This window comes from Thamnophis sirtalis, unplaced genomic scaffold, assembly GCF_051295495.1.
Source record: "Thamnophis sirtalis isolate CommonGarterSnake01/CBP01778 unplaced genomic scaffold, rThaSir2_p1.2 scaffold_10, whole genome shotgun sequence".
NCBI classification, from domain to species: Eukaryota; Metazoa; Chordata; class Lepidosauria; order Squamata; family Natricidae; genus Thamnophis; species Thamnophis sirtalis.
In genome coordinates, this window is record NW_028261390.1 from 54,403,001 (window position 1) to 54,415,123 (window position 12,123).

Genomic DNA, 12,123 nt, shown 5'->3' on the forward strand with positions numbered 1-12,123 from the left:
TAGAGGGAGTTGAAGTTGCCAAATCCTGACTTTCCTTTCTTTTTTATCAGCCCTAACTTCTTTTTTTCAAGGTCCTTTCCAGCCATACAATAATATAGTGTCTTCTTTGGCCAGTAGATGGCGTTCCAACTCTACCTTTTGGTACAAAAACAAGGTGGAAGCTCTAACAGCTGATTGTCAAAGTTCAACAAAAGAAAAAGAAATTCTTTATATAATTTCTTCCAGCAGTCAAAGAATATTTACAACAAATTAAAATCACTTTTCATAGCAACCACAAATTCCAGTTCAGTCTTTCTATATTTTGAAACTCCATAAAACTCCATTAAAATTTCATTTCTCTTTTGGATCTATACCGTAATTTATCTCCATGTATTAATTCACTGCTTCCTGAGCTTTGGAGTCTTTCAAAAATTCTTTTACTTAGGGTGAGTCTCTAATAAAAAATTTGAAAATTGTCTCACCCAGTTCCAATCCTCTGTTCACACACTGCTCCAGCTTGTTTCTCCATCGGTCAGTCGGGCGCCTCGGATCTAGCAGGAGAGCTGCTGCTCTCCTGCAATCGACAAGGAATCCCTCCTTTCTTCATCGCCCCTCCAGGGTGCTTTAGCCCCTTAGGACCTCCTATCGGAGAAGAATCAGTTGATGTTTGTGGAGCCCCGCTACCTCCAACTGTCTCGCCACAACTCCTATCCAGAAGTCTATGAAGTCTAAAAGTCTACCTGAGAGACCGCCACCTGCCGATCACCTCCCATAGACAGATTCGATCACACAGGTTAGGTCTCCTCCGGATTCCATCTGCCAGCCAATGTCGGCTGGCGACTCCCCGGGGGAGAGCCTTCTCTGTTGCAGCGCCAGCCCTCTGGAACGATCTCCCCGTGGAGATCCGGACCCTTACTACCCTCCCGGCCTTCCGCAAGGCTGTTAAGTCCTGGCTGCTCCAGCAGGCCGGGGGGCTCTCGAAATATCCAGCCCCCCCGGAGATTGTGACTGTTGTATATTTTAATGTTGTTTGTGTATTATTCCCCCTCCCTTGTTTTATTGTAAGCCGCCCGGAGTCCTTCGGGAGTGGGCGGCATACAAATCAATAAAACTATAACTATAACTATAAACTAACTATCACTGGAGGCTTTTAAGAAGAGACTGGATATCCACTTCTCTGGAATGGCATAGAGTTTCCTGCTTGAGCAGGAGGTTGGACTAAAAGGTCTCCAAGGTCCCTTCCAGTGCTGCTATTCTATTACTCTATGATTGTAATAGCTGCTTCTGTTAAAACAAGATGTAACAATGGATGTTATTCAGGGGATCAGACATTTTTTATATGTTTTTTATGTCTTTTTTTGCTAGTGTTTCTTAGAACAGGACATCTGTAGCCACATCCCTTCATGTATTTACAGAAGGAGGCTCACCAAAAGTGAGGCACCCTTCCTTGATGGCAATTCTTGAAATGAAACCACCAGTTCTCTTTTTCTATCATATTATATTGATAGATCTGGTGTTTTAGAAATTTAATTGACACTCCAGAAATCTCCTCAGTTTCCTTCATCTAAATGTAAAATAAGAGAGATTCATTTATTTCTTAATGATCTGTAAAATCACTACACAAAACCACCAACTTATTATTTTGTTTTGCATCTAAAAAACCTAGAAGTGATCCATACACACACCATTACATTTTTCTCACTTTAAAATGTCAACCTCATCTCTCTTTGCCTCTCCTTCCCTCCCTCCCATCCCCCTCTCTCTCCCTCTCATTGAAGTAAGATGTTTTTAAATAAAGAGTGTGGGAACATTATAGATTCTCCCAAGCTTCCATTTTTGGAATTATACTTTTAATTGATCGTCTTACCTGGTCCTAGAAAAGCCCCTTCTTCGATATTTGTACTTATTTTTTTCAGGAAGCAGCCAAACAAGCCAACAACCCGAGCCTCATCGAAAAGCCAGAGTCCATCCTCAGCTCTTCCTAAAAAACGTCGAAAATTAGCAAAGAAGAAGCAGTCATCTGCCACTGCAAAAGTGAACAAAGATCCTCGCTTGGCCCAGTAAGTGGAAAGAAAAATATCTTGAGATTCTCCTCCTTCCATTTGTTTGATCATTACTACCCAAAATGATGCCACAGTATTGGTGGGATAACTACAGGACATGAGTCCTGTCATGGTTCCAAGTAATGCTCCTAACCAATTCAAGTCTCTGAGGCCTTGGCTTCCTCAAAAATCCTGTTTATTGGGTACAACATATTGGCACGGTCAAATGTGAAACCAACACTGAATAATTCCCGTTTCAGTACAATTAAAGAATAGATACTCACCACCCTCCTTGTGTCACAGATCACATTAGCCAACCAAACAGATGAGGAACCTCTCAGCACTCCTTCCTGCCATTACTAGGGCACATTGATCCGTCCTTGGTTCTCAGTAGACTTATCTTTGTTATGTCTGGCACATTGGAGGGAAATATTCTACATTCCATACGTCCCCCTCCCTTCCCATAAGTATGGCAACTAAGAAACGAAGCAAGAAAAATATTACTTCAACTAGAGTCATTTCGAGAGTTAACAGTTTATTTCTGTTACGCTCTAGAAGCATCTGGCTGTCCATTACTGAATATCAGATATGATTTGGCAGGGACTTCTCTGTTACTTGCTTAAAAGATAGCTTCCAGCATTTACCAAAATTTTGAGGGTAACATACCTTTTATCTTGTTTATTTTTTCATTCATGTAAAATATGAACGTCTACTTTGCTTCAATACAGTTTATTTACTTTTATAATATCATAGTTCGAAACCCAAAAGTCACAGTATCTGTATTTCTCTGGAGCAGCCTTATGGAGTAGAAACACTTGTTGGCAAGCATGTGGCAGTAAAGGAACTCATTTTAAGATGAAGGTGGTATTGACCACAGGAAATGCCAGACACCCAAATAACTTTGGAAGATTGACCATGGAAGATAGTTTCTCATGCTAGCCAAAAACAAAGAAGGATCCATAGAAAAATGAAATAAGCTATTTAAGACAAGTATTTCCTGGCTCAGCCAGGTATCAAATTGTCATGTGCATGAATCTGTAGTGCTCAGGATCAGAAAAGTTCTTGACAGACTTGAACAATGGGCCCTGTCCAACAAAATGAAATTTAATGTGGAGAAAAGCAAGGTTTTGCAGTTAGGCAGGAAAAACCAAAGGTACAAGTACAGATCAGGCAAAACCTGGCTCCAAACCAGTAACTGTGAGAGGGACCTTTGAGTCCTAGTGGATGATCACTTAAATATGAGCCAGCAGTATGCGGCAGCAGCCAAAATAGCTAATATAAACCTTGCTTGTGTAAACAAAGGCATAGCATCAAAATCTAGGTATTAGTACCACTTTATAATTAGTACCGCTAATTCTATGTATTAGTACTTGCCTTTAGTAAGGCAAAAATACTGGAAGACTGCATCCAGTTTTTGTCACCACTTTATAAAAAGAACATTGAGACTTTGGAAAAATTGCAGAGAAGAATAACTAAGATGATTAAAGGCCTGGAGACTAAATCATATGAAGAATGGCTGCAGGAATTGGATATGGCTAGTTTAGAGAAAAGAAAGACTGTGGGTTACATCATAACAATATTCCAGGGTTGCCACAAAGAAGCACCAGAAGGCAAAACAAGACATAAGAAACCCTAATCAAGAAAGAAACAACCTGGAAATAAGGAGAAACTTCCTAACGGAGAACAACTGACTTGTGGAACAGCTTACCCTCAGAAGTTGTGGGCGCTTCATCACTGGAGGTTTTTAAAAAGAGACTGGACAGCCACTTGTCTGAAATGGTATAGGGCCGTGATGGCGAACCTATGGCACGCATACCACAGGTGGCACGTGGAGCCATTTGTTAGGGCATGCCAGCTGACTTCAGCCACCTTGTTCAGCCATTTTTTGCCCTCCGGAGGCTTCAGGGAAGCCTCCTGAAGGCTCTGGAGGGCAAAAAATGGCACTATGGTCACGCATGTAGCATTATGGGTGTGGCACGTCAGCGCACGACCCCTCTGCGCTCCCCCCGCTTTTGGCACGCGATCCAAAAAAGGTTAGCCATCACTGGTATAGGGTCTCCTGCTTGAGCAGAGGATTTGACTAGAAGACCTCCAAGGTCCCTTCCAGCTCTATTCTGATTGATTGAATCTAAATGTAATTGTAATCATTAGGCTAAAGAGAAATGATGGCAGGTATATGCAGTCTCCAGAGTCTCTTATAATTGAGGCAATTCATAAATACAATGTCAGTAAGCAAGTGTAATCATAACAATATGTCATACCATTTTATTTAGTTGAAAAATGGAAGCTGGCGTATTTAAGCAGAACCCTCATGGAATAATTCAGTGTTTTATAGGACTCCGAGATCAAGGAGGTCTGATGGGAAGAATAGAGGGAGTCATCCATATGTTTGGGATCTGTCAGTGGAAAGGCCTGGAGTTCTTCATCCAAGTCTTGACTGTGAATCGCGTAGGTTGCCATGATAGAAATGAGATAATCGCAGGGAGTCAAGATGGCCAGGGACAAAAAATGGCAGCAGACCATCTTTTCCAAAGATGTTCTTGATGATGAGGAGCAGCCAAACAAGCCTCATCAGGTGGACAAAAAGAGGTAGAGGGGAATAGCAGCTTAGCACTAAATTCTCTTGCTTCCCAATTTAGCCATTATCCCAACAATGGCATTGTTGGGGACAGTCTCTCCCAAAGCAGGTTATGGGCCTAGTTTGATCAAAGTCACTGGATTCCATGATTACTAAAAATAATTACCCCTTTTTTGTTCGTTTTGATACTTTCAGATCAAAATTTCAACCCATCAAGCGCAGAAGGGAAGCGAGCCCCCCAGTGTCACATAAGAAGGATCACCAGAGGGCTGATGAGACTGACGTGAAAAAGTCCAAGCGATAGTTGGAACCCATGTCACTGGGGATTCAGGGTGGGAGGGAACATTCTGTGCTCTGTAAAGCTTGGGTGAGCTGCATGTGTGTATTTCCAAGATGTAACATTAATACACATGTAATATTTTAAACAGCTTCATGAACTATTTGTTTATGGAAAAAGATGATATGAATTAGATAAGTTTCTTTGTGTCCAGGAGGAATTTGCTGATGCTTCCAAACCACTCTTCACTAGTGGCTTCTTAACACCTTTTGTATATAGAACATTTATTTAAAAAAAAAAAGATTGTCTTTTACTGTGTATGAACATAATGAGAACACTGTGTTGAACCGCAACACCTGGTGGTATAGTATATTGTTTTAACTGGATTATTAAATGTTGTGCTGCCATGCTTCGTGCTGGGTAGGACTAGGAAAAGGAAGTACGAAACGAATTTGGCTCAGAACCTTCTCATAGGTTCGGGTCAAGTAGATAGGCATAAGGAGAGCTTTGTTACTTCCCTTGTTGTGTTTGTAACTTTCTCTATGCTAAGAGTTAAGAGTGACATTTCTACAGTGTTGAGTTTGACGTGCCCTTTCCTTTGGAAATGTATTCTCACTTGTAAAATTTCTCCCAGTGTCCCAGCGGGAACATAGTACAAAAAGAGTTTTTGACTGAAGAGCACATCACCTTTCTATGGAGCGCTTAATTGTTCTTCTTCCAGGGCTTTTGCTTCTCCATAGAAAAATGGAAAACAAAAGGACTGAAAAGATTGGCAACATGCATACTTTATCCACTAGTATTAAAGAAGGGCGTAGAATCTGGCTAGTTGTCCAAATTTTTAGTAGACTTGCATTTTACTCTCTCAAGGACAAATCTTCAATTTGAGTTCCATGTAAAGCTTTTTTATTGTTAATTGCACTTGTCTCTTGCAAAGATGTAAGTTGCCAAATATTATGAGATTATTTTAAAATGTTCATATTCATCTTTTATAACTAAAAAAACAACATTGATTTTTAATTTTTTGTTGTAGTTGTTGTTTGGGGATCTTTTGTTGTAATGTGGATATTTCTGTCAAATATTCTAGTTTGTTTCTTATGGAATTTTTATATATAAATTACAAAATGTTTCCAAACTAGAGTCTCGGCACTTGAATTGCTAGATTTTTTGCATGTATTTCTAGTCTATACTCAAAGATTGTCATCCCGAACATTTCTGAATCTTACTGATATTTATGCAAGTTAAACACAAGCTGAAATCTCTGGTGCTCTCAGCCCAGCAATTTAATGGTGCTTTGTTTTGGATTGGGCTCATGAAATAGAAGTTACAGCATGGAGTCAATCATGTTCCTAGGGAGGTCTGTAGGATGCAACCAAAATCAAAATGGTGGCCATGATTGCACAGTCAAAAGGTTGCCTGATTTTTATGTGCAAAGCTTCAATCACATTGTTGTGGCTGCCATTTTGATATTTTTGATCTATTCTGTGGATGCCCCTACATTTCAGATAATTTTTTTTCAATCCTTTTCTATTTTTAATTATGACAGATCAAAACTGTTATCAATTTTATATGGATATTTTTTATCATTAATTCCAACTTATTGGGTAGAGAAAGACTCAAAAGATTTCAATTGACCGTCATAGTTGTTGTCTTGCATGATGCAAAGGCAGGAAAGATTGCAAGTCTTCATAGTTGAAAAAAACCACTCCCTCCCTCCTCCAAATTGTGAAGCCTCGCTTCCTGGTGCAAATACTGTCACAAGCTCTGTTGCAGGGATGGTGGAGGAAGGGAGCAGCCAGAGATCCTGTCCCCTCCCCCTTTTTGCACAGAAAAGCCTTCCCCCAAAGGTTGTTGCCTTCTTTTACATAGAAGGTTCATTATCTGATATTCATTAGCAATGGAAAATGAATTGTATTCTGTCAAGTGCCACTGATAGTACTACAAGTACTGTTAACATCGCAGGAAAAATGGATTCCTAGTTAAATAAAAGAAATAAAAATAGTGCTTTCTTTATTAGAAGTTATTTTAACAGCAATTGCTGAATCTGTCCCACAGGATCAGATCCCAGCGACTCTGAGCAGTATTTTTAATCACTTTTTACATGTTTGTAGTACAATAAACTCATGATGCATACTATCACTCACCTTCCCACTGAAAACTCACATTCTCTTGAGAGTCATTCCCTACCAACATAAACTTTGAAATGAAGGACTGGCCTGGAAAATTCTTGGCTGAAGGTTAGAAATGGATTGTGATGTTTTTATCTGTATCCATCAGCCTTTCAAGGTAGGCCAGTCAGAAAACAGCCACCACAGAAACAACTGTGTTGTGGTCAGGCAGAATAACTTCTTGTTGTCAGGTAGAATAACAGGATTTTGAAAGTCTGCCAGAATTTCCCTTTGTCCCCTCTTATACCAATGTAGAAACAATGTAGAATTTGAAACGCCTTCCATATGATGGAAAGCATTAGCAAGCAAGTAGGGTAAGAAGCTGATGGAATAGGGCCATTCTTAAAAGGTGCCAAGGAACGGGGTGTGGGAGATTGTGTGAACTACTTCAAATTCCCTATGCATTGAGATACCGTCATGTTTTCTCCCTTGAAATACACGTTTCCTGTTTAGAGATGCTTTTTTTCCTGAAAACTAAGAATGAAATTAGCAAACTTCAGCCAGTAAAATACATTTTTTTGCACTTGTGTCAGAAGCACCGAGGTGTGTCCAAGTTGAAAGGATTAGCCAGTGATATCACTGCTGTCCTGGGGACACCCAGTTGGAGGCTACTTTCATGTGATGGATAAGCGCTCAAGCCTACCCCACAGCAGCTATCCGGTCTCAAATGCTAACCTCCTGCCAAGTGTCCCAAACATTTGAGCCACCAAGCAACAGTAAAATAAATAAATAACAATCCGTTCAACCTGTTTTGGTTTAAAAGATTTGGGAGTTGTGGTTTACTGTAAAATGAATACATGAGAAAGTACAAATCTTGTCTTTGGTTTCTCTTCACTCTTCTAAATAAATGTGCTGGGTTTTCATGCTTCAGCATCTCCAAAATGCCTGGGTTTCTGGTCAGAAAATTGCAGAGAAAATTGCAAATTGTTGCATATGTTGTTGTTAGTTGCAAAATCATGCCTGACCCATCGTGACCCCATGGACAACGTTCCTCCAGGTCTTCCTGTCCTCTACCATCCTCTGGAGTCCATTTAAGCTCACGCCAACTATTATAGGTTGCTTCCCACAGCACCCTTTTCATAAAAATATACATAACTGAGAAACAGCAATGTCTTTAGCATACATATATTAATGGAAAAGAGACTCGAGAAAAAAAAGTTATTTGAGAAGTATATGGCAAAAAGCACAAATGGGACCATTAAGAATTTGCTTAAGCACATGAAGCTGGAAACCAAAAAGAGATGAGATGGGTGTTCAAGAAGGATATGGAATTTCAGAGAATTTTAATTCTTTATATTTCCTTTGTTACAGATGACATAGAAGAGATCCTGAACTTGAATTGACTTTATTAGAACAAAACCAAATTGAAATACCAGGAGATGATGCCCCAGAACAGCTTGACAGCAACAAAAAAATCACTGCATCCTGATTGGTTCTTAAGAAAACCTCAGGTGTGACATTGGTGACCTCTGACTATGTCACTTCTCTTTCAGATCAGTTCCAGTGCCAAAGTCCTGGAAGGAAGGCAAGGAGATCCCAATTAGGAGACACCTAAACAATTCTAAACCAGTCAGCTTATTTTTTTTCTAAGACAGCTGATAGAAACTGCAATGAAAAAATAAATAGTTAACTACAAGGCCTTCTGAAGGGAAATCAGCACAAATTCTGCAAGTGGAAATGTGTGTTACTATTTACTGTCTACATTTCATATCTGGATTTTAAAAATATTTTTGACCAAGTTCCATGTCTTGAAAAAATGTATATGCCAAGGGATAGGAGGAGCTATCCTCTTCTAGAATGCCAAATAGCTGAAAACAAAAGGCAAACATAACTTGAAAGAAGATAAGAAAAGGCATCTTTCAGAATATGTTTGGGGGTGATATTTTGTTTACTAGTTCACAAATGAATTTCATTTAGTGTAAGCCAGTGAGCTGGGCAGATGATATGAAACTGTTCAGGGTGATGAAATCCAAATGCCTGTGAAGGTTCCAGAAGGATCTCTTTAAGCTGACTCAACCCAGCACCTAGCACCTACGGTTCAGTGTAAAGTGATAAATGCTGGGCTGTGATGATGACGTAGCAGAAAATTATTGAAGATGTTTAGACAACCCAAATCTGACAAGGCAGGGCAAAGCCTAGGAAACCTACACACTTTGCAAGCAACCAGATTGCTTTTGAAAGGGGAGAAAGCCAGCTCCATATTTATGATTCTGAATCAATTTGGGCCCACTGCAACAGAAGAACCTCCCCCACTCTCTGTTCTCACCAGGAAAAAAAGGACAACCAGAGGAAGTTGGAGAAGGAAAGATTAGTAGCCCTTGAGCAGCTGAAGTTCAACTTGAATGGTTTTGTTCTTAGTACTCATCATTTCTCTTGGTAACTTGTTGGTACTGTGTAAGGTCACTTCACACTTCATTATATCATATTTGTATTTTATCTCTGACTTTTTGAAAAGGATATAAGCTACTTCTCCTTGTGCCATATCCGTCATCGGACGTTGGTGATCCTGTTTTTATCAACAGGTGCCTGAAAAAATGCTGTTGAATTTTGTCCAAGCCAGTCCCTTAGATTTTGAAGCTATGATGTTGTTCTTCTGCCTGGACCTTGTTTGCCTTCAATCTTTCCTTGGATTTAGTGTGTGTGAGAGTGGGGGGGAGATAGAAAGGGGGAAGAGATTCTGGAACTGTAGTTGTGTTAACTAGCTGAAAACGCTGGCTGAAGGCTTGGAGGCAGCCAGAGAGGTGCAGACTGAAGGTCCATCCCAGTCAAGAGAGCAATGAAAGTGGGGGGGGGGGGGGGTTACTATTTATGCCACTTGGCTTGAAATAAAGCAGAACACAGATCTGTCGTCCCAACCCAAAGGACAGTTGCTTCCTGCAATCAGGCAATTCTAACATGTTAATAATTGAAATGTCTTATTACCAAACATTTTTATGAGCCCAGCAATTGTGACTTGTTCACCAGCTGGAGGACATGTAGAGTGTACTGATTCTACTATCGATTGTCTGAGAAGGAACCTCTACAAGAAAAGGAGATTCCATTTCTCATTGTTGTGTAGCATAAGCGACCAGCAACAATTGCCTAGAAATGAATCTCAACCCAAGAATAACAGCAAATCGTTTCTCACAAAGGAACCACAAAGGCTTGATGCTGCCCAATGGTCGACCACCATTTCCCCATCATTTCAATGTCTCTAAGCAAGCTCAGAGTCCCATTCCAGGAGAGACTGCAGCTAGGGCAGTCAACAAATCCATGGACGGTACCTGTCGCCAACAAGATGAATCTGCGGACCGAACTTGGCAGAGATAGAGACGGGTTTGGGATACAGAGAGGAATTTGGGGCACTCTAAACGGCAGTATTCGCCGGTCTCGGGAGTACCTTGCTGCCTCTTATCCCGACAAGGAGCGCCGCGCTTCTTCTAGCCTCTTTGGCGCTCCCGCTAAGACCCCCGGAATGCGCTGCTAAGACCCCCGGAATGCGCATCTTCGTTCAGTCCAGGTTGCTCCCTGCTCGCAAAGGCACTCCCCGGCTGCTTCTGCTCTGCCTGCTCTCACTAGAGCTCGCCAGGAAGAGCCGGTGGCCACCGAGGGAAAAGGTAAGAGGAGCGCCGTTCTCTGCCTCTCCCGTTTGTCTTCGGGTGGCGTCCACGCCACCGCCAAGATTCCCGGGTTCGATCCCTGCAAAGGCTACGGGGACGGAAATCCGAGCGCTGCCTTCGCCGGGAGAACCTTGAACGCCGCAACTCTGAAAGTTGGAGGCGGTGGGAAAACCCAGCCGAGGCCTCTTTCCGCCCGGAACTGGCATCCTGACGCCTCCTTCACTCTTTTTCCGCCCGGGGGAGCCTTCTTGGGGAGTTCCCCGACATACACCCTCAGTCTCCTGCTCTGAACATCCCCTTCAATCGCGGACTGGGCTCGCAGGCACCTTTCCCGGGGCCTGAATCGATTGAAAGGTGGTTTAATTGTGGCTTGCAGCCCAGATTGGTCACGTGGCGCCAGTACAGGAAAGGAGATCTCGGGGCGGTCAGTAGCGGCATCTTCTGTCCCGAGGCCTTCCTGCTCTGCTCTCACAGCCAAGCTAGGGGAGGCGCAGCTGCTCAGCAAAAAAAGGGCCCTTCCCGCTTCCAGGCCGATCCGCCGCGGCGCAGAAAGAGCAGCCTTCGTGCTCTTTCAGCCAACTCGCTCGCGGCCTCCTCTGAGCAGCTGGGCTGAAATTGCCTTTGCTTGTTGGCGGATCCGCGGCGAAGTTCCACGGGCGGAGGACTCAGACTGCTACTCGGCAGTGAGAGGCCCCGGGGCTCCAACCCAGAGCGCTTGCCGTCCTTCTAGACCTGGCAAACGCACCCCTAGCCTCCTGCGCTAAGCCGCCTTCCCTCCGCTCGCCACCGGGGCTGCACGCCTGGAAAGCCTCTTTTTTTCCCTCCGGTGCCGGCCAGTCCGGCTTCTTCCCAGCTCAGGGGCAAACAGAAGTTGGCGGAGCTGAGAAGGCCCGTTCCTTGCCCTAGCTCCATCGGGACTCGACGGCTCTTTTCCCCCGGCATAGTCTCGGCCGGCAGAAACGGCGTCGGAGTCCGACTGTGACTGCACGCACCCTTTGTCTCCTCCGCTGGGGAGACCGGGCTTTTAGCTGCGGGCACCCTTCCTGTGGCGCAATTAGCAGGAGCACCTGGACACTGATGGAAAGCGTAGGGACTTGGCTGTGTGGGGCGAAATCCGGGGCTTCCCGGTTCAGCTCTTTCCTCCTTGCCAGATCTAGACGCCCCATAGCCCAGTGAGTTCTCTGGGAGCCTCGCGGGCGAAGCAGAGGGAACTCCCGGCTATAGGAAAAGGTCTTGCTCCCAATAGTCAAGGAACAAGAGACACAAGTCGTGTCTCTTGTAGACACAAGTCGTGTCTCTTGTAGACACAAGTCGTGTCTCTTGTAGACAAGTCGATTTGTAGACAAGTGGTGTCTACAAATTTCATAATTTGTATCCCCGTGCAGGGGAATTCGGAGGTTGCAGAAATTTCACTCGCGGAATCAAAATTCACACGGTGTTTCAAGGAACACCCGACTTGAAGATAGTACTGATTCCACGGGAG

General features: G+C 43.1%; 1 protein-coding gene across 1 annotated transcript in view; it reads left to right on the plus strand.

Moving 5' to 3' along the window:
• BOD1L1 (biorientation of chromosomes in cell division 1 like 1) overlaps positions 1-6,008 on the plus strand; it is a 75,967-nt gene extending 69,959 nt beyond the window's left edge. The window contains exons 24-25 of the mRNA XM_087724633.1: positions 1,896-2,039; positions 4,795-6,008. Of these exons, the coding sequence (XP_087580759.1) occupies positions 1,896-2,039; positions 4,795-4,903 (253 nt within the window). The 3' untranslated portion in view covers positions 4,904-6,008. The remainder of the gene's footprint in view (positions 1-1,895; positions 2,040-4,794) is intronic.
• Positions 6,009-12,123: the final 6,115 nt, after the last annotated feature.